A 27,072-nucleotide genomic window follows, 5' to 3' on the forward strand; every position below is an offset into this window, starting at 1 on the left:
ACTACTCGAATAATTGTGCCTGCTGATCTGTTTGATTGTACCAGCAGTAGTTCTTTGTTTTGTTTTGTTTTGTTTTAATTTTAACTACACAGTTCATTTAACTCAATGTCCCTAAACATTATTTCAATATGTAGTCAGTGCACAGTGTTTGGTGAACTGTTTTTTACTTTTTTGTTTTTGTTTTTGGTCATCTAAGTCTTTGGAATTGACTGTATAGCCTCCTCCACCCACCTCGCTCGGGTTTTGTATAGTCCAGGCTAGCCTAAAACTGTGTAGTTGAGTATGACCTTGTAGTTCTGATTCCCTTGCCTCTACCTCCCAAATGGGATTATAGAGATGCAGCATGCAGCAGTGTTAGGGATGTAGCCCAGTGCTTCACACTCATTCGACAATCTTTGTACCAACTGAGCTGTATCTGCCAGCTCGTATTTTACATCTTAATGGAGACTAACCACTCTGCAGGTCAGCCACATGTGCCTACTGTGTTGGACCGTGCAGGTTTAATGAGTATTTCTTGCATATTCTTGAATGTACACATTGTGATTTTTTATCAATAGTGTGTTCCTCTGGCATGGCTTGGTAGCACATGCTTGTCATCCCAACACTCTGAAGGAAGAGGCACAAGGAATTAAGGCCAGCCTGAGCTACATAGCAAGACCTTGTCTCAAAAAATATAAATATGGCTGGCCATGCCTCCGCCAGGACTCCTAACAACTGTACCTATTCCTTGCTCAGGACTTCTCTTAATCCAGCTTGAAGCTATCTGAGAAAAGGCCACATTTAGCTTGGCATTGTTCTGCCGGCAGTTTTGTTAGATTTCTGTTAGCTTGGGATATCTTGTTGAGTTTTCATTACTATGGTGGGCCAGTAATGAATTATGGTGTGGAAAGGGTAGTTAATAGTCTAGATAGGCTACTAAAGACCTTTCCATTTAAGGCAGTTAGTCTTTGGCTTTAAGGTGTCAGACTTCTTTATAACACTGGAATATGTACACACCTTCTAGCCCACTCCGTAATTTGGGGTTTGGGGTTTTGATTTAGTTGCATCTTGTGCGTGTGTCTATTAAGGAGTTCTGTGCTTTTTTTCCCCCTATTAGTATAGACATACACACATTAAAGTAATTGATTAAATATATAGGGATGCTTCATTCTTAGAGACTGTCTTAGAAATGTTGAGAGTCCTCTAGTATCTCTTTCTGCCTGTAGGTTTATAGTAATCTCAGTAGCACTAAGTTCCATGGAGAAGCTTAAACTACAGTCTCTACTTCGTTCCATTTTCCTTTTCCTTTACTTTCTCCTTTCCCCTCCTTTCTCGTGTTCCCTACTTTCCTCTTTCCCATTTTCTTTCCTTGGCCAGAAGAGGGTGTCGGATCCCTTGGGGCAGTTGTGAGCTCCACAACATTGGTGTGGGGACCAGAACTCACTCCCCCAGAAGATCAGCAAGTGCTCTTTACCACTGAGCCATCTGCCCAGCCCTAATGTATTTTGTTGCTTTTGTTGTTGTTTTAGTTTTTTGTGACAGGGTTTCTCTGTGTAGCCATGGCTATCCTAAACTCGCTTTGTAGACCATGCTGTCCTTGAACTCACAGTGATCCACCAGCCTCTGCCAGTGTGATTATTTTGATAGCAGCATTTGCATATTGTTTGAATACAAATTGCCTTTATTCTTAGCGCTAGTTTTATTTGCTTCTGTATGAAAAAGTACACCCGAAACCCTAATACTAGTAAAGGAAGCTCAAGATAAAACGTCATCTTTTGGGCTAGAGAGATGACTCAGCCCTGAAGAACACTTGATGCTGTTGCACAGTTCTGGGTTTGCTTGCCAGTGCCCACGTGGCGACTCACAACTATAACTCCAGTACAGAGAGGATCCATGGCCCACATCCTAGTCTGCAGGCACTAGGCATGCGTGTGGTACTCACATGCAGGAAGAACACTCATACACATAAAATGAAAATAAATCTTTAAAAACAAATCGTCTTTTGAAAAAAATAAACATAACACTCTTAAATTACTCTTATTTCATTACATTAAAAATATCTAAATTAAGATCTAAATTACCTGTACCTACTGTCTGTCTGCTCCACATTACTTACTTTTTCTAAGTATAAATGGCATTTTTCTTAGCTAAAGGTAATCTCATCTCAAGATACATTGACCTTTCTGCCTTTGTAGTAGATGACTTTACCAAATGACAGTGGTGTAAAGAAAGAACTTATTTAGTCTAGGAATTAATTTGTATTTGACAGAAAATGGGGGGGGATGCAGGTTTATTTATTAAGGATATTTATCACCTGGACATAAGGCAAACAGTTTTTATTTTTCTTTCAAGTGATCTCATTGTATAATTAAAAATCTGTCCTGATGACTTAATAAAATTTTTCTGATAATGACTAATCGTAATTGACAATACACATTTGAGCAAATTATGATCATGTTAAACCATCTTTATAAGCTCATGATACTATGTATCTGCTAATCACTTGTTTTTTATTCTGCCTCATTTTAAAGGGAATTGGTAACAAAACAGAAATAAGTGTCAGGGGGCAAGACAGGCTTATAATCTCTTCACCAAGTCAGAGAAGTGAGAAGCCAACTCAGAACACATCATCCCCTGAGACGACATCTGGTTCTGCAGGTGGGTATGACTGAGGGCTCCCAGATCCATCCTGAAAGGTTCCTAAGAAACTTTCATTGTCACAGGGAAATGGTGGTGAATGGAAGCCGGTCATAATGACACACTCGTAACTATTTCATAGTGAGAATTGTTGCTTTGTGTGCTAACTGTAACTCTAGTCCCAGGGGATCTGATGCCCTCTTCTGGCCTCCATGGGCACCAGGTATGGTGCACAAACATACATGTAGGCAGAATATTCATAATTTTGATTTTTTTTTTCTTTGAGACAGGGTTTCCCGGTGTAGCGTTGGCTGTCGTAGACGCCTTTTATAGATCAGGCTAGCCTTGAACTCACAGTGATCCATCTGCTTCTGCCTCCCAGACTACTGTGATTATAGGTGTGGGCTACCATCCCCAGCTCATTTGATTTTTAAAAGCAATTACTTTAGTAGGAAATAATGAATCAGAGCTAGAGAGCTTTAGTCATAGTTCTTTTCCCTACAGGAATTTAAATATTAGCGCAGTTCTATAATTAAGAGTATAGCTGTAAATTGTATGCTGAGTATGGCGATGTGCATGTAATCCCAGCCAAAAGAAACCAGCAGCATCCTAGCACAAAAAAAAAAAAAAAAAAAAAGGTGGGGATGGGGCAGGGCTGTGAATTATGAACATGTCTGAGTGCTTTCTCTCTCTCAGTGTAGGACAGCAGCTTACCCTTCAGCAGTGGTGGGCGTTCTCATCCTCACCATTTGCTGCTTCAGCCTCTGTTGGGAACAGAATTGTTGGTAGATGTGTGCAGTGTTAGTAGCTCTGAGACTCAGGATCCAGCTACTCCAATGTAACGTTCTCCGACTCGCCGATACCCTGATTCGAAAACTGAACAGTATTATTCTTCCTTAAAAGAGAAATTGCCTCAAGTAGGAAGTGGGTAGCAGAAGCAGGTAGATCTCTGGAAGTTTGACACCAGTCTTGTCTACATGGCAAGTTCCAGGCCTGCCAGGGATTACAAAACAAAGTGAAAGGAAACAACAACAAAAAACAGGAAGAAAAATGCCTTTATTTAGTAACGTTATGCATGTGGAAGATTTAATTGTGCGTGTATGTGCGTGCATGCATGTGTGCTTGCACACACGCCATGGCATGCCCGTGGACCTCAGAGGACTACTTCTGGGAGTCAGTCTCTGAATGTGGCTCCTGGGGATCAAACTGAAGCCAGACCTGACAGCAAGCACCTGTATTCACCTGATCAGCCAAAAGCTGTTTTTAGAACGACTTAAAAAAATGCATCTTAGTTTTAACTGATTGTTACAGTTGTATCATAACAACAATGTTATATGAATGATAGGTGAATATTCTGTGTGGTGCTTCATATAACCAGTAAAAATAGAGAGCTGTAATCTCATCTGGAGAGGCTTTCACGATCATCCCAGTTCTAAGGCCAGTGTAGGTAGCGTAGTGAACCTTGTACCAAAATAAAAAGCTACGCTGGGGAGGGAGCCATGTGGTGGCTCTGCTTTTTCTCCAGCACTCAGAAGGCCAGGCAAGAGGATCGCTGTCAGCTAAAGTCAGCTTGGGCTATTCCAGGACTGCGTGGCCTACAGAACGAGAACCTACCTTAACACGTCTCTCCCACCCCTGTAGGCTGTTCTATAGGTCAGTGGTAGAGTGCTTGCCTGGCGTGCAGACACCGGCCTACGGTCAGTATTTAACTAAAAAAGAACATCTTAATTAGCTTGGTCATTTGGAATCTTATCTTAGAAATAAGAGCTTATTTCATTTTGTTCTTTAAATGATTTTGAGTTCTAAGAAATGATTTTGTAATATAGGAAGAAAAAAAACAACAAACTGTTTCAGATCTGCCATACATTGGCCATTTTGCACACTCCTGTGACCTAGACGAGTGGATTATTTTCCCCCACACTGACCAGTTCTTAGTCACCTGCTGAGCAACCTTTTTGTTTGTTTTTGCTTAGTTTGAGACAGGGTCTTTCTACATAGCCCTGGCTGTCCTGGAACCCACTCTGTAGACCAGGCTGACCCTGAACTCACAGAGATTGCTCTCAGTGTCAGACCCTTCAGGTTTAAGCTTCCCTGCTTCTGGTTTCTTAGAGGTAGAGTGTCCTGGGAAACCCAGTCTGCTGGGACTCACTACCCTTTGTCCCACAACCCAGGTTGGGCATGGATGCCAGATGGCTATAGGACTTGGGGTTTGTGAGACAGGATTCTCCCACTGTTGCCCAGGCTGGCTTTGGATTCCAGATCCTTTGGCCTTAACCGCCAGGCCTACCTGTCTACAGAGTTGCTACTGCTCCCTCCTCTGGTTGAGACATTTGCTGGACTCGGGTGAGCACTTCATTGAAGCTTACCAATTTGTTACTAACGACATCCCAGATGTGCAAACAAAGTACTGTATAGTTTCTCTGCCCTCCTTAGGTCTCTGTCCTTCCGGGCTCTTTCTGTTTCCTCATCTGGATGTTCTCCTACTGCCATAGTTGAGAGGGTTTTAGGAGGCTTCAGTGCATACAGACGATCTGTCATTCATTTAGGCTCCAGCCTGTCTCTACTTCTTGGGCTTTGTCCTTGTTGCCACTATCCTCTGCCTAGCAGCCCATCAGAAGTTGTCTCATCAGAGTAAAGGAGAGATCTGCTAGCATGTGCTTGGAATCTCTGTGCCAGGAACAAACACAGCAAATATACAGTCATACCACTTAGAGAATTAGAAAAGATTTAGGAATGAAAGGCAGAGATCAAATACATACTTCTTCCTTTATAAAAAGGTGACATTTATTTATTTGTTTGTGTTGTGCGTGTGTGCCACTGTGTGCACAGAGGTCAGAAAAACTCCTTGGGTCTGTCTTTTCACACTGCGGGTGTTGGGACGGGATTGAACTCAGTCCTGGGGGCAAGTGCCTTTACCCACTGAGCCATCTCACTGACCTAGTATACTTCTTGCTATATTGTAATAATATAAAAGAATAATATAGTATGAATATAATAAATATAAATATATTTATAAATATAATCATATAAAAGAATTAATATAAAGAATAAAATAATATAAGATGTACTAATATCAAAGACTCTTCTGGAAGAGTCAGGGTCTGGAAAGTCAAAGTAAAGATATCTTGAATCAGTGGTAATCCTGGCAGATCTGTGATGGGGGAGAGAGTTATTTTTGTGAGTCAAATCTAAGTAAAATATAAACTGTTATAAAAACTGTCTTAACAGCCACCATTCAGAAAAGATTTGGGCCAGGCAATGGTGACATATGCCTTTAATCCCATATACAGCAGTCAGAGGCAGGTGTGTCTCTGTGAATTTGAAACCAACCTGGTCTACAGAGTTTTGGGACAGCCAGGCTACACAGAGAAACCCTGTTTTAAAAAACAAAAGAAAACAGGGAGGCGGAGATCATGGAAAAAAGACTAGGACTAGTTCTCTAAAAATAGGAGATGCGGGATACAGGTCAGGGAACTATCATTTATGGGCACTGGGCATGGGCTGAATCAGGCACAAGAGCAGAGGGAGCTGAGCTGGGAACTGAGGGAGTAGCCTGTGGCAGCAGGTCCGCTGTTTGCATCCTGTCAGCAAGTGACTTAGGCTTTGCATTGATTGGCCAGAATGTAATGTTTGCTTTGTTTGACTATAACAACAACACAAAACCTTTTAGGCTCAACTGTTCAAATAGGCATATCAGTTCTTAGAGCAATTTTGTTAATTTGTCTTACTGTAAGTGGGCTATCTAGATCCTTATGGACACACTTACAGTTTCTCGAGAAGGGAAAAAATACATTCTTCATTTAATACTGGATACTTCTTAAGTGTCACAGCTTTTATTAATGGGTCGTTTTTCTTCCCTTTAGCGATTAAACATTCTGTCTTTGTATAATCTGTTCATTATAAGATTGAAGTTCTGCTATGAACTTTTTAATTTTTTTAAGTAGAATGTTCTTATTTTTTGAACTTAGAGAAGAGCTATCTGATTTCTTCTAAACACATTGAAGTTAGTCTTTAAGTCCTTCAGGGATGGCTGCTACAGCTTTGAATTTGGCTTTGGTTTGTCACCAGTGGTAGTTCATCAGCATATTGTCTTCTTAAATGATCACCTCGTTTTTCTGTAAAGGTAATATTTAATAGTTTTAGGGTCAGAAACAAGATTTGTTTCCCATAGAAACCATCGTGTCATCATCTTAGCTGCAAGCGGAAAGTTCTTGAGCTTTTATTTTAAAACTTAAGTACATAAACTGTGTGCCACTGACATATTTCTGTGGCTTAAAGAATGATATTCATGCTAGGTTACTACATTGTTTTCCAAATCTTCATCTCCTACCCCTTTAGAAAATAAGTAGAAAAATTGTTAAGTGTTTTCTCTGAGTAGCCTTGGCTGTCCTAGAACTCCCTCTGTAGACCAGGCTGGCCTTGAACTCAGAGCTCTGCCTACCTCTGCTTCTCAAGTGCCAGGTGGTGTGCACCACTACCACCACCTGGCGAGAATAATCTTAAGTCATGTTGCTTCAGCCTCATACAGGTCAGGGTTGGGGCTGTGGCTCAGTTGGTAGAGTGTCGGCCTAGCACACGTAAAGCCGGGGTTCAGTCTCCGACACCACATAAACTAGCATGTTGGCTCATGCCTGTGCTCACGTGGTGCTCAAGCCCACCACTTGAGAGGTAGGAGCAGAGAGGTCAAGAATTCATGATCACCTTGACTGTGGCGTGTTGTCAAGGCTAGTCTACTGTACGTGAGAGTCTATCTCAAGACAGATAGATGCGTAGCTACATGGGTGATGCATAGATCCTGTCAGCAGTGAGACAGTCCAGTGACTGTGGTGTTTAGTCCGCACTGTTTACCAGCCTCCGTGAAGTCGCTCTAGAAACAAGTAGGTTGGTTGGTTTGTTTGCTACTGCTTCTAGGTTGTTTTCATTTTTGTTTTTCTAGGTAGTACTTGAGTATTGATTATGTACTAAGGCATGGATCTCTGAAATCCTCAGCTGGTTTTTGAGGGCAGGCTCTCTCTTGCTTTAGTGAACATTTTTATCAGTTTAAGGACAGGAGTCGAGAGTAAAGAATGGTTCCAGAACCTTCATTGACTTCTGTAACTGGATTGTGACTTTGGTGCTAGAAGCAGATTAACTATAGCTCTAAAATATACTGTTGCCACGATGCAACTAAAGCACTTGCCAGCAAGCAAGAGGACTGGAATTCAGATTCCTTGAACCCACATAAGTGCCAGCTGAACATGGAAGCCTGCCTGTAATTCCAGCCTTGAAAGGTGGGTAGAGAGACCAGCTGTATTCGTGAGCCTGGGTGTGACTGGTTCCTGACAGTGCCTTTACCTGCATGTGCACAAATGTGCACATACACACCTGTGTGAACATACCCCATACACATACACATGAAAAGAAAAATGGCTGGTAAGATATTCAGTGGGTACCTGAGTTTAAGTACCAAGTTCCGCATGGTGGAAGGAGAGAACCTCCTTCCACAAGTTGTGCTGTGATCTCACACTGGCACTGTGGCATGTGCACACACACCCACTCCCACAGGTACACGAAATAAATAAAATGTGGTTCTTTTTTAAAGGGGGAAAAAACCATAGTATTGCCAAACTACCAATACTTTTAAAACTTAAGTAGTGGGACTTTTGTTTTTTTAAACAATTGTACTGTTAAAAAATCTTAGATCAGGCATGGTGCCTCAAGCCTTTAACCCCAGCACTTAGGAGGCAGAGACAAGGAGTTACAAGCTACATAGTGAGCGCGACCCTCTCTCAACACAAAAAAACAAAACCTTAAGCTTATTATGCTGTTTAGCATGAAAAATATCAATAATTTACTCTATAGTTGTTTGTTTGTCTTCCCTTTTCCTTTTTTGAGATTAGCCTCACATGACCCAGCTGGCCTCAAATTCACAATGTAGCTAAGAATGACCTTAACTTCTGACCCTCATGACTCCATCTATAAGTCTCCTGGTTTGTGTTGTCTGGGAATCTTATGGGAGGCTTTGTGCATGCTAAGCAAACACTCAACCAACTGAGCAGTCATTTCCAAGGCACAGCAAAGGCTCCATGTGATAGTCAAATTAATAGTTGTGTTTGATCACATTTTTGTGCCGTCCTGTTTTTTGTTTTTTGTTTTTGTTTTTTTTCCTGGCTTTTTTTTCCTAGTTGTTGTAGCAGTAAAATAACTTACACAAGTGTACCAAATGCTGTTGCTGTTTATATATAAAATCTGTTCAACTCACTTACGGTGGAAAATGTGTGCTATAGAATGAATTTTTAACCAGTTGTGTATGTGTGTGTGTGTGTGTGTGTGTGTGTAGGGTAGAGGGTATTTCTCTCAATTGATTTTTGATAAAGGTCTCTTGGCTAGACTGGCTGGCAGCAAGGGACCATTCTCCGCTCCCTCAGCACTAGGATTGCTGGGGCTCTGCACTCACTGCCTGTGTTTGGCAGGGAAGGCCTGTGTGCTGATCCATTCAGCCTCTTCACCCCAAGTTACACTTTCCATCTGTGTTTAACCGCCTTCAGTAGTGTACTGTGCCTCTGCTGCTTTGGCCTGACTTTAAAACTACACTAAACTAAAATTCCCCCTTATCTGTGTAACTAGGATCCTTTTAGAGCCCATTCTCAACTTATTTGAGCTATTAAATAATTTTGGTTCCCAAGTATATAAAAATTTTTTTTAATGACTTCTAATTAAAATTCTGTAAGTAATGTTTTTTTTTTGTTTGTTTGGTTGGTTGGTTGGTTTTTTTGTTTTAAAGGTCAAGAATCTGGTCAGATCTTAGCCAAATGAGTCTAACAGTTCTTAAATATGTTTTTGTTTTTTGTGTGCTTAAATCATCTCTTAGGCCCAGTAGAAAAGAAGCAGCAGAGAAGATCAATCAGGACTCGATCTGAATCAGAGAAATCCACCGAGGTTGTGCCAAAGAAGAAGATCAAAAAGGAGCAGGTTGGCTTCCTACATGTAGAGAGTTAAAGCGTGTCTGTAATGTGGTGGCTTACCTCTTGTCACCAAAGAAAGATTCTCCCCACCTTGGCCTCCTTCCTGAACTACTCTTGCCATCTGTCCTGGTGGGTTGCAGTGGCGGCTTCTCCAGCAGCTGTCCTGTGATGGTGCTTCAAGCATTCTCACAGAAAGCAGGGCTGGGAGAGGGAAGCCAGCGATGAGAGACCCTTACATTCATTTTGATATTTCTGTTGTAAGCACAATGAGTTCATGTTTTCATGATTTTACTTGGAACCACCATCATCGAGTTCCCTTTTTAAAACTTTGATTTTTGGTTTAAGCTGCTGGTATATATTGTTTTTATTTTTTAAACAAATCAAATTAATTTAATTTATATTCTTATATTTAAGAAGCAGGTAATCATAGATGATCTGGTTTTTCTGTTGGTATCACAGATCTTTTGAAATGTTATTTTTCCCATGGAATGGCACTCATCTGGAATCAAACTGTCAGATAAACAATATTCAAGTAAAATGTGTGTGGGGAGGGGACTACATTTTGATCGACTGTGTTCAACTAATGTAATCAATGTAGTAATATACATGTTAATCACCTTTTCAAAGAATTCTGAGAAGTGATTCTATAAATTAAAAACTCACAGAATTTTTTTTTAATTAAATAAATGAATATCCATCTTTAGGTAAGCACGTTGCCACTGAGCTGTGTCCCCAGAATATTTTTTTCTTTCTTAGTTTTTTGAGACAGGGTCTCACTGTGTAGCCCTGGCTGGCCTGGAACTCAATATATAGATGAGGTTGGCCAGGTATTCACAGAGACCCCCTGCCTTGGCCTCCCCGTTTGCTGGGATTACAGGTGTCTGACACCACAACCAGCTGTAGAGTATTTATTTTTATAGCCCAATCACCTAGTATTAAAAAAAATCCAGAATTAGTTCCAGTAAGTTCAATATTTTAAAGCAATTTACCCTGGAAGAGTATGTACTTTTTTATTTAAAATCTTCATAATTTAAAATTTTCAAATTTAAAAGCTAACTTTGTGGGTGCTCTATGGTATCACAAGCATATAAAACATTTTTTGAGAATATTTAGCTAAAATTTCAGTAATATTTGTTATTTATCATATAATTTCCGTACCTAGGAAATTAAAAAATACAATCCAAGTCTGACATCTATAGTATTTGTTACCAAAATGAAGTTGTGACTTTGCCACCTGGTTCCCAAATTCAGTCTGTGACCAGTTAGCTTAAAATTAATAAAAGATCGAGCAAAACTAATGGGACAAATTGTTACTGCCACTGTGTTATATATAGTCAGTAGTAGAATAATACCAGTGATTGTTTAGAAGATTTTATATTTGTACAACTAATTGTATCGTACAAAAAACATTTCTGTTGTATGTTTTTTTACCTGTTGTAAAAAAAAATAAAAAATTTTTAAAAAGCTTAGAACAATCCTTAAATATTTACAAAATGTGTTTCAACATGCATATTTCACATCTTAAGGAAACATAAATTCCATCCCAGCCTAAACAGGAACTTCTGCAAACAGCATCTTTTCCCTATTCCCTTGGTTCAGTCTTCCAGTACCACGTGTTTTACATAGACATTGGCAGAATAACTTCTGATCTCGCTCTCCTAATGTAGGATCAAGACACTGTTCATAAGACACTCAAGAAAGTGCTATTGCAATATCACAAACTTATTAAGTTTGTTCTAGCTGCACAAGTATTGAGCTTCCAGCTGTATGGAGCCATGTAGCACTCTCTACAGAGAGGGTCCTGATTCCCAGCAACTTAGCTGTGAGTGCAGGCGCGGAAGGGTCTTAAAGTGGCGTGAGTTACATTAACCTGAGTATCATAGTAAGTAAAAATTTATCCTAATGTCTTTGGGGCGGGAGGGGTGCATAGGAACGTTGGGGCTGGTCGCAGAAACAGCCCCTCTCCTGCCTCCCAGACACTGAGGAAAATACTCTCATTCTCTTCAAGTACCAAGGGAGTGGTGGGAAGTCTTTGCTGAAGAGCATGTGGCTGTGTGTCTCACTCGGTATTCAGCACAGGCAGCTAGGATTTAAGCCCCCTGACCTTGAGACAGAGAGCTTGACCCAGAAGATGGGACTGGATTCAGATTTTCAATAACATGGATCACTCATTACTACTTAGATTGATGAAAATGTCATTTTTTTCCCTCTTTCTTTTAAAAGTGAAAACTTCTTGTTAATGCTGTGTTTTTCTGTTCAAACAGGTTGAAACAGCTCCCCAGGCTGCCCTGAAGACTGGATTACAGAAAGGTGAGTTACTGTTAATGACACTGCTTTGCAGTCCTTGATTAAACCAATTTTTAAGAATAATTTATATGTGCTTCATGTATTTTTGTCTGTCTCTGTAAATCATTGTTGCTATTCAATGTGAAATTTACCATCTGTGTGTGTGTGCGCATGTGTGTGAAAGAGAGAGAGAGAGAGAGAGAGAGAAACTTTTAGAGTTGATTCTATTCTGTACCTCCACATGACAAGACTTTCTTGTTTGGTAAATTAGAGGACACCATGTAGGCGATACTGTTTTCAACTTTCTCCGTGAGGTTTTGGGATTTCACTGGCTTATCAACTAGGGATGTGACGAATCCACTTTTTTGGTATTCGACTGAATACCGAATAGTAGCTATTAATATTTGTCAAAAATGGACGGGCAAATCAGACAGGACAGCTTGACTGGGGAAAAATGTTGCCACACTTATTTTTTACAGTGCTGTACAATCCTTTTGTAAATTTACCCATAGCATAACTATGGCCACTATCAGATGACCATATGTGAATCTCTTTGAGATATGCACAAAGTTTAAGAAGCCTTAAACTTCTATATGTGTTTTCTGTGTGCAATTTGAGTATAGTACAAACTCCATAGCATGACTCATGCGATTTTGGTGAGCTCAAACTGTGTTTAATACCTGTAGTTTACTCTGGGCAAATTGCATTATTTTAAAATAAATAAAATAAAACACCAGCCTCTCTGCATTCTCGGGGAGAAGTCTGCAGCGATGGTCTCCGTGGAGATCCTCAGCAGAACTGAACGCCTCTCGGAGGGAACACTGCTTGGCGGAGCTCCAAGAAAAGACATCGCGATCGCTGCGAGATTAGGAGGCCTGATTGCGTTGTGTTTCCACCATTCCACAGGGTCGGCGGACCGAGGAGTGCAGGGCTCTGTCAGATTCAGTGACAGCTCCGTCTCCGAAGCGAATGAGGAAACTGTGGACTGAGATTCCTGTACAATTTCATCCCAGAAACTCCAGACTTGTAGTCTCCGTCCGTGCAAGATTTCTTTGTCGGCGGCTCGATAAAGTTCCTTTTGTTTTGATTTTGCCAATCATCATTATTGGCATTCTCTGGCCTGGTTTCTTCTTCAAGACTGAACAATTACTTTAACATTCAGATGATTTCTCTTTTTTTTTTTTTTTTTTTCTTTTTTCTTTTTTTGTCTGAGCTGGATGGGTACAGCTTAAATCATGGGTCCAGCCTAAAAACCACCATTAACTTACCCTGATCAATTCCAACATGGACTGTTTTGTTTTTTGTTTTAAAATAAAGCGTCATTAATACACATCTGCAGGGTTTTGCCAAATGGCCCAAACTGTATACATTGCAATCATTAAAAGCTCTTATTATTTTTTTTAATATTAGTGCCGTTATCATGGAGAACAGCATGACAGCTGTCTTCAGCGGTCTGTCATTTTTCTAGCGTTTTCAGAAACTCATCGGAATTGGCGGTACCTGTGTTTCCCTTCGAAAGCTTCTCAATACAGCACTCCTGTTCCTCTGTTAAAACTCCTTGTTAATTCAGTGATCTTTTAGGCCAAGGAAATACTTTGTGGTGGTGTTCTGGTTCCACACACCAGCAATGAAAGAGATAGATTTGTGTACTTGTGTTTTCTAATCCGCGTTAACACGGGCAGGCACCCTTATTTGTAGCTGTCAGGAAGCAGTCAGCGCAAACTTAGTAGGCCGGGATGTGCTCACAAGGTTCCAGTAACCCGAGCAGTCTCCTGAGGCCCACAGCTTCCACCTCAGAACATGGCTATACACCAAGCGCTGCTCCCACTCAGCCTGTTGCGGATCTTCATGGCCTCGGGAGACTTGTTTCTCCGGTCTCTCCTGGACTGCACACTTCACCATAGCTTGCGGGGCTGATCTAGATGTCTGTCTGTTGTATGGAAAGTTTGGGGGGAAATCTAAGACACAAACTGTGGGTGGAAATATTAACCGTCTCCTTGGTTCCTTGGTTTTCACCGTGCCTGACCTGCACATTTCATCGTGGCTGTCTCTGTATAGCCTACCGCATTAGCCCAAGAGATTGTTGCTTTGTAACTTTTTGCACTATTGTTTTGGCTGGATTTGTATTACACGCAGTTTTAAAAAAAATTTTCCACACTATTCTCTGCCTTTTTTTTCCAAATATGTTTATTCCTTCCCTTACAAAGTCCAGAGTTCTGCAGCTCCTCGTGAGCTGTTGCACGTGAACACTGATTGTCCATTACAGCCCTCAGTAATGTGCCTCGCACACGTCACGCCGTGTGCGTGTGCTGCAGCACTTGTTAATGGCCACAATAAACGCCGCTTTACCGAGAAAGAGCAATTATGAAAATCCAAAATTTATTCGGGGACAATAATCAACTGAATTGCAAAATTGGGGGGGTTGGAATGGCACTATCCGTGTACGAATCGAATACAAATCAAAGATTTGTCACATCCCTAATAAAACAAGATGGAGATGTCTCTACAACCATATCTGTAAACTACGCTGTGTTGGGTTTCATGTCTTCCCCTTACAAAATTGAATGGTTCTCTGAATTGCTCCAAATCAATTGGCTGTCCTTCAGTTTTGATAAAATTGATGTCTAGATTGGAACTTGGGCTCTGTTGGTGAAAATAGTGATAGAGCAGAACTGAATTTAATGTTTCATAGAGCAGCTGTAAATTAAATCACTACCAGGAAGTCAGAAGCTTGCAAAGTTTTGGCTGGCAACTTCAGTGCTACAGAGAGCTGTGAATTCCCCCCCCCCCCCCCAACACACTTAAGATGAGTTTGGGGAAAGAAAATACTCTTCCTACAAAAAAAAAAAAAGAAAAAAGAAAGCAGTAACCCTAAGTACTATTTTAGGATTAATTTCAGTGTGTTGTGTTAAGGTGCCAGCGAGATTTCAGATTCCTGTAAACCTCTAAAGAAGAGGAGTCGCGCCTCAACTGATGTAGACGCGACTAATTCTGCGTCCAGAGACACATCTGACTCCGACTCTAGAGGACTGAGCGATCTGCAGGTAAGTGGGCCTGGGCTCATGGCTCTTTCTGCTTTGCCAGCCACGGTAGCATGCTTCCATGCGGGAAATCAGGGAAAGGGAAACATGCTCACAGGAGGAAGCAAGGGTGAACTGACTGTCATTAACTCTTGCTCACCATGATAACTCAGCTTACCTGTCTGGGTAGGTCGTCCTTCTTCATTGCAACTCCATATGCACCTCTCCCAAAGGGGAAGAGAGTGACCTTCCCCAGTAAAGAGGGTGTATATGTGAGTAGCTGCACTCTCCTGTTAGAACGTCTAGACAAGCTTTCAGGGTCCGTTGTAGGAGAATGTCGGGTAGTCAAACTTCTAAATCTCTAGACCCAACCAAATGAGGTGCTTCACGTGGTAATGGTCAGCTTTGTTTTAAGGGGGGGAGGGGGGGAGCAGGCATGGTGGCATACGCCTTTAATCCCAGCGCTCAGATGGTAGAGGCAGGCAGTTATAGGCCAGCCTGAGGTATATAGAAAGTTCATAGAAAGTACAAAGGACAGCAGAGCTACAGTGTGAGATGTTGATATATTATTATAATAACGCAAACAACAAAATCAACTCTTTGGGAAAAAAGACAACAACAACATGTTTTTGAGACAAGACCTCACTGTCTAACCCTGGATGGCCTGGAACTTTCCATGTAGAACAGGCTGGCCTGGAAAGCAGACACCTGCCTACCTCAGCCTCTCTAATGCTCAGGTTAAAAGTGAAGCTTGGCTAGGAAAAAAACATCCTTTTGGTTACTTGTAACTTATTTGTAGATTTCTTACATAACCAAGGAGTTTGGTTGTTGCTTTTCAAACGTTAGCTGCAGTTTCTCCAGGTGACAGGTAGATGGCATTCCTGGGTTGAAGCAAGAAGGCAGGCAGGCTGGCCTCTCCCAAGGCAGACTTGAGTCACTTTCACCAGATTCTGCATTGTGTCTAAAGGAACTGTTTCTCCTTTATCGTGTGCTGTTTTCCAAATAGGTCAGCTTTGGAAGACAAGTAGACAGCCCTTCAACTGCTGCTGACGCAGATGCTTCCGATGCGCAGTCGGTGGACTCCAGCTTGTCACGGAGAGGCGTGGGAAAGAGTAAGAAGGACACCGTGTGCCAGGTAGGCAGGTAGCTCTTCAGAAACACACGGCGCAGTCCTGTCAGCAGTATCTGCACCTCCTGTATCATGCATCATGATCGTTATTACTCCTGTGGTTGTTGTTACACTGCTTTAAAGCTGTAGGTCTAAGTGCTGTTTGTGGTTCTCCCCATCCTGAACTGGAAGATTTGTCATTCATATGCAAGTGTCAGTCCTCACTGGGTTTCTGTTTTGTTTGGAGACAGGATGGCCTTGTCTGGTCTGAAACTTGCTCTATAGATCAGGCTAGCCACCATGCCCAGCTACCTATTCCTTTTTAATTTTTTTTTTGAGTTCTTCAATTTTGTTTTGCCTCCCTGAGGTACATGCACCACATGCTTGCCTAGTGCCTGAGTTGGTCAGAAGAGGGAACCCGGAGTTACTGATGGGTGTGGGAGCTCCACGTAGGTGCTGGGAACCAAGCATAGGGCTTCACAGAGAAACCATGTCTCAAAAAACACTAAAGAAAAAAAAAAAAGAAATGCAAATTCAGGGGTCCCTTTTTTAGACCTCCTAGGTCAGAATATTAGGACAACCCGGTGACCTAGACTTCAAGTACGCTGGCCAGTTCTGATGCTCCAGTTTGACAGTTGCTGCTTCTTGTTCTTACAGATCTGTGAAAATGTTGGTGATTCTCTGGTTTCCTGTGAGGGCGAGTGCTGCAGACACTTCCACTTGGAGTGCCTGGGGCTAACTGCAGCCCCCGAGGGAAGGTTCATCTGTGAGGAGTGTGAAACTGGTGAGCTGTGCCCTGGAGGGCTGGGTAGGGGACCTGTGCTGGTGGTGCGTGGTGTCTCTCGTGACTCTGTGGTGGAGCCCTGCGGCCGCCCGCCCTCCCGTTGGCACTTCCGCCGATCGAGACATCATCTGGTACCAAGCTTTCCAAGGTCAAAAAAGCAGTCCAAATTCCTCTCACAGTGTGCCAGCCAGTGATGGGGGGGGGGGGCAAGATGAATTTATTTTCTTTGTTTAGTATGTGAGTTGGGTTTTTTATTTGAGCTTAAAATTTGAATCTGTATATACTTGATAAACAGGTTTAAAGTCCTTGAGTAGACTTCAACAAGTATCAATTGAAACTGTAAATATTTAAACATAATAGTTAATATATAGTTATTATAGTAAATGTTGAAATATAATATAGTAAAATAAAGCTAGTTGTCTTTTCTGTTAATATGGTTATAGTAAAAATGTAATTGTTATTACATATTAATGCTATTAACTTTTTGTTTGTTTGTTTGTTTGTTTGTTTTTAGAGGCAGGGCTTCTCTGTGTAGTCATGGCTGTCCTTGAACTCACAGAGATCGACCTGCCTCTGCCTTCCCAGTGCAGGGATAAGGGCCTGCACCACCAGGCTAGGCCTGCTATTAAATTTTTTAAAACTTGGTATTTATCATTTATTTCTTCTCCTGTTACGTATGTTCTGACACCCCTTATACTGTAGAAAGAAATGTGCTAGGTTATGTTTCTTCTCTGATACAGTCTTGATTCTGTTTAAGCTTACGGGAAGCAGAAACTAGTTGTTCAGTCTGAAACAGCACAACTAGTTGTCTTACTTTTCTTTTGCTGTGAAGAGACACTGTGACCTTCTTAGGGTATCGGTAAGGAGAAAGAGTTTAGTAGGGTGAGTTCCTGGTCAGTGTGCTGAGGAGCACCTGAGCAGGCAGGCAGGTGTGGCCTGGGACTGGAGTGGTCAATTAGAGTTTACATGTTGAGACTGTAGTCATGGGGTAGAGAGAGCTAACCTTAAAGCCCTTCCTCCAACAAGGCCACACCTCCGAATCTCTCCCACATGGTTCCCCCAACTGGGAACTAAGTCAGGCATACTCTTTATTTATTTTTGTCTCAGTGTTGGTAAATTCTGTTTTTCTAGGAATTTTCCCCATTGATACAAATTTTCAGATTAGCAAAAGTACAGTAATATCCTTATAATTTTTTTAGTTATTTACTTACACATTTTAATAGTTTATTTTTATTTCATGTGCACTGGCATTCTGCCTGCACTGTGTGGGGGTGTCAGTCCCCTGGAAGTGGAGTCACAGTCACTTTCAAGCTGTCATGTGGGTGCAAGGAATTGAGCTCAGGTGCCCTGGAAGAGCAGCCAACCAGTGCTCTTACCTGCTGAGCCATCTCTCCATACCCCCTTAATAATTTTTTTAATGTTTGTAGAGTTATTGTGGTGTCTGATTTTTCACTTCTGATACTAACAATATTGAAACTTTTTCCCTTGTTCATTTGTATCACTTAAACCAGCAGTATTAAATTTGCTAATTTTCTGAAAGAACCAGATTTGACCAGTCCCCTCAGTGAATACGGATTTCACCTCATTTTAAAAGAATATGTTTCTGAGCTTGTTTGGTGGCACACACCTGTAATCCCAGCACTCAGGGAGGCAGAAGCAGGCCGATCTCTATGAGTTTGAGGTCAACCTGGTCTACAAAGTAAGTCCAGGACAGCTAAGGCTACAGAGAGGAACCCTGTCACAAAAAAAAAAAAAAGTAAGAAAAAAAAAGAAAAAGAAGGGGAGGGGTATTTTTACTGAGAGATCTGAGGAGATGACTCAGTCGGTAAAATAGTAGTTGTGTAATTATGAGGACATGAACTTGAGGCCTAGTATCCTTATAAAAGTTGGGTATGGCTGCATGCCTGTATCCTAGCACTGGGGAGTAGAGATAGGAAAACTCCTGAAGCTTGCCAGACTCAGTGAATTCAGAAGTCGGTGAGAGGCCCTACCTCAGAAAATAAGGTGGAAGGCTATTGAGGAACACTAGATGTCAGTCTCCACATACAGTGTTCACCGAGACACACAAAGACAAATACACATACAACAAGTGGGTAGGTGTAGGTAGAGTTTTTTTGTTGTTGTTTTTTTGTTTGTTTGTTTGTTTGTTTGTTCATTTGTTTGTTTTTTCAAGTTGTAGAAGTCTGGCTTTGGTGAGGAGGCCTAAGATAGATCTTGGGTAACCCAGGCTGGCCTTGAATTCCTGATACCTCCTTCCTTTACCTTTGAAGTGCTAAGGTTTGTAGCTTTATGATTTTAATTTAGCCATGTTTTTACATTTTTAAAATTCACTTGAGGTGAATGGTTGTTTTATCAGCATATATATATATATATATATATATATATATATATATATATATATATATATATATATACTATGAGTGTGCCTGGTGCCCATGGAGGCCAGAGAGGGCGTTGGATGTCATGGACCTGGTTGTGAGCTGCTGTGAGGGTACTGGAAATCAAACACAGACCCTCTGGAAAAGCAGCAAGGGCTCATGAGCACTGAGCCATCTCTCCAGCCCCATGATTTTGTTGCTGTTGTTTTGTTTTGGGTTTTTTGTATGCTAAATTCTGAAGGTAGGAGTTTTTCTCAAGGGCAGCTCTTTGATATCTGTAGCTACTTACGTAAAAGGAATATTTAGTTTATATGGAGGCACACACCCATAATATGAACACGACGGAGATTGAAGCAGGAGCATGGCAAGTTTGAGGCTGGTCTGGGGTACATAAAAAATCCTTATCTCAGAAAACCAAGTGCTGGGATATAGCTCAGTGTTAGAATACTTGCCTAGCATGCCCAAGGCCCTGGGCCTGATCCCAACACTTTGAGTGGTGTAATGAATGAAATGAAATATGCTTTAACCTTTTTTTTTTTTTTTTATCAATTTTCTAGGGCAGCACCCATGTTTTTCATGTAAAGTGTCTGGTAAGGATGTGAAACGTTGTTCTGTTAATGTTTGTGGAAAATTTTATCATGAAGCCTGTGTCCGCAAATTTCCCACTGCCATCTTTGAGTCAAAAGGATTCCGCTGTCCCCAGCATTGTTGCTCTTCCTGCTCTATGGAGAAAGATATCCACAAAGCAAGTAAAGGTAACCAGAGCCAAAGAAGGAACGAAGTGTTTAGAGTGCAGTGTGAGTAGTACGCTCAGCACGCCTTTGTCAGCGATAGCAGGCTTCTCGGTTTATCTCCACGCTTAACAGCCGAGCTGCACAGTTGAGTCGCTAGGCAGAGGCCACGTTGTCCATTCAGACCATTAGAAGTAAGTTCTGGGCATTCAGCCTACACTAAAACTTTCTTAGGTATAGACACAATATCTATACCAAAGTAGACCCTGATTCCTTTGGAGGATCCCTAACTGACCTTAGGCTTACATCTAGGGCTGTGAAGAACAGAATGACAGTGTCAGCAAAGGAGAGCACTGTAACAGCTGTAAGAAGTTTCATGTGGCGGGGGAGCCCTCCTCCCAGTGTCCCAGCCAGCATGCTGTACATCGCTTCTTGACCTGTCTTCACACAGGCCGCATGATGAGGTGCTTGCGCTGTCCAGTCGCCTATCACTTTGGAGATGCGTGTGTCGCTGCTGGAAGCGTATCTGTGTCCTCCCACACTCTGATCTGTAGTAACCATTCCAAACGGAGTAGTCATTCTGCCGCTGTAAACGTAGGCTTTTGTTTCGTTTGTGCCAGAGGTGAGTGTCAACCCATTTTATCTCCTTGTTCTGATTCATTGGCATAGTTCTCCATTTAAATGTGTCTCTGCATTGGAGAGAACTCCAGCTGTCTCATGGTCTTATGTCCAGAGAGTGCTGAATCCATCCTGTTAGATATATTACTAAGAGAGAACATTCCAAGCAGACATCCAAATTGTGAGAATATTAATTTTTCCACAAGCTAAGCTGACATCTGCATTTAAAAAAGGCCTTCAGCTGTGTGTGGTGGTGCACTTTTAATCTTAGCATTGGGGAGGCAGAGGCAGGAGGATCTCAGTGAGTTTAGGCAAGGCTCAGTTACATAGCAAGTTCCAGGCCAGCTGAGCCTGTGTAGTAACTTCTTGGTCAGTGTTTCTGTTTAATACTTTTCACTAATCAGAAGAGTATTCTCTTTTCTACTTAAAGCAGATCCGTCCTGCCTTGTCATTGTCAGTTGATTGGGAGTGTCATGTGGAAAGCAAGGCTAGCTCATTTCTCAGTTGTTGTATGTTTTCATCATTGAGGGCCTGATAAGATACAGCCAAGAAAACACATGTGCTAGTTTAGTTAGGAGCAGCCATGTAGAGTTGTTTACATGTGTGAAATTGATAAACTTAAAACAGTATTGTGTCCTGTGACTAACAGAGGAGGGTGATATTAACAAACTTAGGTTCATGGTGTGTCTTCCTCGTCCTTTGCTGTGACAAAACCAGTTTGCCATAACAAAAGCAAAATTAAAAGAGAAAGCATTTAATTGGGAGCTTACTTACAGTTTCAGAGGATTAGTCCATAACCATTATGGTGGGAAGCATGACCCCTAGCAGGCATGGTGCTGGAGCAGTAGTTGAGAGCATGTATGTTATAACAACAACCATAAGGCAGAAAGTGAGCTAAGTACAATGGCTTCGGCTTTGAAACCTCAAAGCCCTATAATGACACACCCCTCCAACAAGGTCACATCTCCTAATTCTGTCAACCGGAGATCAAGCATTCAGACATACAAGCCTGTGGGAGGAAAGGGAGCATAATAAGGAAACATTGGACCAAAGCAAGACCGAAACCCAGCAGGGCAAACTCCAAACTGCATCTCCATGTCTGATGTCAAAGGGCTCCTCAGATTCCCTACTCCTTCACCTTTGTTGACTGCAGCGCAAATCTCTCTCTTGAACTGCTTCCACTGTTTGTAGCTCTCTTTGGCATACATCCCAGGACCCTGGCATTTCCAACATTTTGAGATCTCCGATACAATCTAGACTTTCACAGCTTCACACAGTGGCCTCTCTGGGCCTCCATGCTGGTACTCCCTGTCACACACCTGGCCTCAACATCTTTCCTTAACAGTGGAGGGAGATTTTACAGCCCTTTACTGTGTATTCCTGCTTTTAAAGCCAGAACCGTGGAGCCAGAACTACCAAGTTCTGCTACTGGACTTGGGAGGGGCCCTGGCCCGTTACATTTGCATAAACTTTGATTTGTCAGAGTCTCTCCATGTTGAGTAAGCTTTCCTTGGCTTTAGAAGCAGAAGATCCCTTAGACATTTCCTTTTTACAAATTAGAAGCTTAGCTGAGTGGGGTGCCTGAGGGCACCACTTTCTTTACTCCAGTTCGAATCGGGCCTTTTTTAAGCTTCTCATCTCTGAGCACAAGGCTTGGCTCTAACATTTAAATTTCCTCATACTTTTGTTTTCTTTAGTTGTATATTTTATATTTCTTTTCTTTTCCCCGCTTGTTTTTTTCCATTGTAGATCCCTACAAAGTAATCACCAATAACCACAATACACAGTCAATACTAGGTTGTCTTGAAATTTCTGCTGATGACATTAATCCAAAACTCTTCAGTTTAGTCTCAGCAGATTCAAGACGGGCAAAACCCAACCACATTATTTGTCAAAATATCACAAGAATAGTCTCTGAGCCACATGCTTAATATCCTTCCCACCTGAAACATCATGAGCTGATGTTCCACAGTCCACATTGGTTTTACCACTACTGTTTCCAAACTCCTCCTGGGTTGGCCCGTTAAGTCCCATGTACAGCATTCAACCTTGATTTCTGCATCCCAAACCCAGCGTGATCAAGCCTGTCACAGCAGTATACCGCTCTCTGTTACCCCCTTCCATCATAGTTACTGTTCTGTTGCTGTGAAGAAACGTGGTACCTGGGGCAGCCTATGTGAGAGCTTAAGCACTTAGGGCTTGCTTAGTTGTCGGGGAGCGTAGCAGGAGGCAGCCTTGGTCCTGGGGCAGTAGCTGGAAGCTTCCACACTGAGTCAACCACCGCAAGGGAGAGAGAGCACAAACTGGGCCTAAAGCCACCCCAGTGACACAGCTGCTCCAAGGCCACACCTCCGAACCCTGCCCAAGCATCCCCACCAACCGGGGACCAGACATTCAAGCACATGAGCCTCTGGGGGCCATTCTCATCCAAATCAACTTGTGGTACAAGTGAAATATAACTTCATTGGCTATGATTCACTGTCCATCTTTATCTTGGCTTTATTATCGTTAAATTTTTTTGTGGTTTAGTAATCATAAATGCATTTTTTGTTTTGTTTAATAAAAATGTTTATTTTTTTTAATAATTTTTTTTTTCATTTCCCTCTGTGTGATATTTGACAGAACTACTAGATGTATCAAGTCTATTGTGTTGTATTTAGACCTTGCTGAAGAACAAAACTTTGTTTTTTGCTTTTGGAGCCAGTTAATTTGTTTAAATACTTTACAGTTTTGTTTTTTGTTTTTTTTTTAAGTTTCCTTTCTATTTTTGGGTTTAAGGTGAGTTCTATCTGGAGGCTGATCTTAAATTTGTGAACTCCAGTGATTCCTCTGCCTCAACTTCCCAAGTAGCTGGGACTATAGTTATTTTATGTACCATGCCAGCTTATAAAGTATAATAGCATAGGATGAAAGTGGTTTTGCTTTCATATCTCTAATTTAAAAAACAAAAAACAAAAAAAAACAACAACTTAGAAGATATAGGCAGTGAACAGTTTCTGTAGCCAGCTGGATTCCTTACCCTGAGGCTTTCTGCCTGCCTCAGTTTTCTGAGTGTTTATGCTGTCTACCATCAGAGTAAGGAGCACTGATGTTTTTGTTTTGATTTGCTTGTTTGCTTGTGGTCTGGGGATTGAAGCCAGGGACCCATACTAGACAAGCCTTTACCACTCATGCTTCTCCCAGCCTGAAGCTAGAGTGGTTACAGTGCCCTGCTTTGAAGCCAAGACAGTCATTGCCACATTGTTAATGGCGACAGAAAAGAGGAGAGGGTTCAGATATGCAAATGATAAATAAAAAATTATCTCTGTCTTCTGTTACTGAATAGAGTAGTGATGAGAAAGGACTCTCTGTATGTCTACCTGAATGTGTGTATAAGAACCATGGGTGTGCACTGCCTACAAGGCCCATAAGAGGTTATCACATACTCTGGAACTTGAGTTAACGGTGGTTGTGAGCTGTCATGTGGATGCTGGGAATCAAACCTGGATCCTCTGCAAGAAAGCCAGTGCTCTTAACCTCTGAGCTCTCTCTCCAACCACAAACTCTGGAATTACAAATTGGATACAAAGCATTGGAGACATTCAGACAAATCAGTGACAGTGAGACCCTGATGGCATGAAGCCCTTGTTGCTTTGCCAGCCTTTTCTGTTGTGGCTCTTCCAGACCCTTCATAATGGTATACAAAAAATTGCCAGTTTGTAATAGTATGTTAGCTTACTTTGAAGCATACTCTGGGTGCAGGTCAGTCAGTAATTCTATTTATTTGTTTATTTATTTATTTACTTACTTATTTATTTTTGAGGCAAGGTTTCTCTGTGTAGGCTTGGCTGTCCTGGACTCGATTTGTAGACCAGGCTGGCTTCAAACTCACAGAGAATGGTCTGCCTTTGCCTCCCAAAATACTAGAATTACAGGCATGCACCACTGTGCCTGGCTCAGTCAGTATTTTTACCAATATTTGTGTTCTATGTTTCACTTGGTAATTGATTGTTTTGTTTAGTTTGTTTCTGAGACAGGATTTCACTATGTAATTTTGGCTGTCCTAGAACTCACTATTTAGACCATTGCTAAATAGTGCCTCCCATTGCTGGGATTAAAGGCATGCACCATTCTACCTAGCTATTTTGCTTTTTTTTTTTTTAATTGATTGCTCTTTAAAAATATTTTCAATGTAAGATGTAGAAATGTGTACTTACAGAGACTTTTGCCACTTCATGAAACTAAACTGATACTCATTAACTAAACACTTCAGGAGAATATCCATGGGACAAAGCCCCATCATTTGGAATCAGAATCTGTTTATATCTGGTTATACTTCATCTAAATGCCCATACAGTGAACTCACGCATATTTTAACTGTATAGAAAATTAACTTTGTATTAGAAGAAAAACTCCATTTTTTCCTCATAGCATTTTACAAAACTTTATTCTAAACATATCAGATGTTTGAGATTTTTAGAAGGTTTAAATCAAAGTCTTTTAAAGTATGTAAGCCAGGTGTGGTGGCACGTGCCTTTAATCCCAGCACTTAGGAAGCAGAGGCAGACAAGTTCTGTGATTTCTAGGACAGCCTGGTCTACATAGTGAATTAAAGGGCAGCCTGAACTATGTAACAAGACCTTCTGTCAAAAAAGCCAAAAAGGAAAACAGATGTGCAATCCTTAAAACATTAAGGGCACCTATTTTTAAATAGACTAACTATAGTAAATTCTTATGCCCAAAACCCCACCTTAATAATTTATGTTTTAGTAGTAAAAAATATAGCTTATTTTCTGTTTTTCTAACCTTGTTACGAATCTTTCCATCCTCGTAAAGTTTTTTTTTTCTTAGTTCTTAGTTACTGGCTGTTTAAAAATCATTAGCTGAGACCATTGAAATGGCTCAGGGGGTAGAGTCACTGGCTGTCAAGCTTGCCAGCTTGATGTGTGACCCCAGGGGTGTACTAAGTAAAAGGAGAGGACACACTCCTACAGCTTGTCCTCCAGCCTCTGTTTGCCTGTGTGTGTGCATGTGCTCGAAAGAACACACTAGTTCATTAATTCACTAATTAAAAAATAAAGTCATGAAGCTAATTCTTAAGGACTGAAAAATCTAGAAATATTTTTAGAGGCTTCACACACATCCCTAGCCAACTTGAAACACCATAAAAAAATACTGAGGTTTCTTCCAGTGCAGTTTATATTGTTTAAATTTTCATGTATCTTGAGTGCTATATAAAATTTTAAAAAGCCTTAATGTTGTATACCTTTCTTTGTAACAGAATAGGACAGGATTTTCTTTTTATTTTAGTAATAATAATAGCAGTTTATTTTGCATATGTAAATCACATTCTAATAGAGACAGTTTGAAATAATTGCCACAGTTGCCTTAGGAAGTAGCTCCTGTTTTAGGGAATCTTATGAAAGAAATGGGAGATAGAAAGACCTGGAGAGGACAGGAGCTCCACAAGGAGAGCAACAGAACCAAAAAAATCTGGGCACGGGTCATTTCTGAGACTGATACTCCAACCAAGAACCATTCATGGAGATAACCTAGAACCCCTGCACAGATGTAGCCCATGGTAGTTCAGTATCCAAATGGGTTCCATAGTAATGGGAACAGGGACTGTCTCTGACATGAACTGATTGGCCTGCTCTTTGATCACCTCCCCCTCAAGGGGGTGCAGCCTTACCAGGCCACAGAAGAAGACAATGTAAACCACTCCTGATGAGACCTGATAGACTAGGGTCAGAAGGAATGGAAGGAGGATCTCCCCTATCAGTGGACTGGGGGAGGGGCATGGGTGGAGATGAGGGAGGGAGGGTGAAATTGGGAAGGGAGGAGGGGGGAGCTAAAGGTAGGATATAAAACTGAATAAACTGTAATTAATTTAAAAAATTTAAAAAAGAACACTGAAACCTAGGTTGAGTTATTTATCTAAGGGCATAGGCTGGTGACTGGAGAGATTCTACTTGACCTTCCTCATTTTTTCTAAATAATTAATGTGATAGAGTTCATAATAATGATATAGTAGAGTTTTATATATATATTTTGATGTATAGCTTTATAGATAGTTTCATGTTTAAATAGCTAGTAAAGTATTTAAAATCTTTCTAAAAATTCTTCTCATATATTGCATTTCAACCACAGATCCCTCTTTCTCTTCTCCTTCCAGTCCCCCTCACACACATGTCTTCTCCCAAGATCCATTCCTCTACCATTTCCCTTCAGAAAAGGGCAGGCCTCCCAGGGATATCCCCCAAACATGGCTTATCAAGTTGCAATAAGACTAGGTGCCTCCCCTCATACCAAGGCTGGATGAGTTAACCCAGTAGGAGGAAGAGGGTCCCAAGAACAGGCAAAAGAATCAGAGACAGCTCCTGCCCCCCCCCCGGTACCCTAAACTATACAACTATAACATATATGCAAAGGGCCTAGGTCAAACCTATGCAGTTTCTGTGATTGACTTCAGTCTCTGTAAGCCCTATGAACCCTGGAGAATTGATTCTGTGGGTCATTTTCTCCTGGTGTCTTTGACCCCTCTGGCTCCCTGAGCTCTACCTAGTGTTTGGCTGTGCGTCTCTGCATTTGTTCTCATCAGTTATTTG

General features: G+C 41.4%; 1 protein-coding gene across 9 annotated transcripts in view; it reads left to right on the forward strand.

The window, feature by feature from the left end:
* The window catches only part of Nsd3 (nuclear receptor binding SET domain protein 3), a 122,314-nt gene that overhangs the window by 67,521 nt on the left and 27,721 nt on the right, over positions 1–27,072 (forward strand). For 8 of the 9 annotated variants that reach the window (XM_060381514.1, XM_060381512.1, XM_060381516.1 and 5 more), the window contains 8 exons: positions 2,511–2,637; positions 9,467–9,567; positions 11,825–11,870; positions 14,760–14,890; positions 15,873–16,001; positions 16,632–16,758; positions 19,694–19,891; positions 20,319–20,489. In XM_060381514.1, coding sequence (XP_060237497.1) covers positions 2,511–2,637; positions 9,467–9,567; positions 11,825–11,870; positions 14,760–14,890; positions 15,873–16,001; positions 16,632–16,758; positions 19,694–19,891; positions 20,319–20,489 — 1,030 coding nt within the window. Of the gene's footprint in view, positions 1–2,510; positions 2,638–9,466; positions 9,568–11,824; positions 11,871–12,752; positions 14,007–14,759; positions 14,891–15,872; positions 16,002–16,631; positions 16,759–19,693; positions 19,892–20,318; positions 20,490–27,072 lie in introns of those variants that run through there. The other variant, XM_060381520.1, reaches the window with a different exon arrangement.

This window comes from Meriones unguiculatus, chromosome 4 (genome assembly GCF_030254825.1).
Source record: "Meriones unguiculatus strain TT.TT164.6M chromosome 4, Bangor_MerUng_6.1, whole genome shotgun sequence".
NCBI lineage: Eukaryota > Metazoa > Chordata > Mammalia > Rodentia > Muridae > Meriones > Meriones unguiculatus.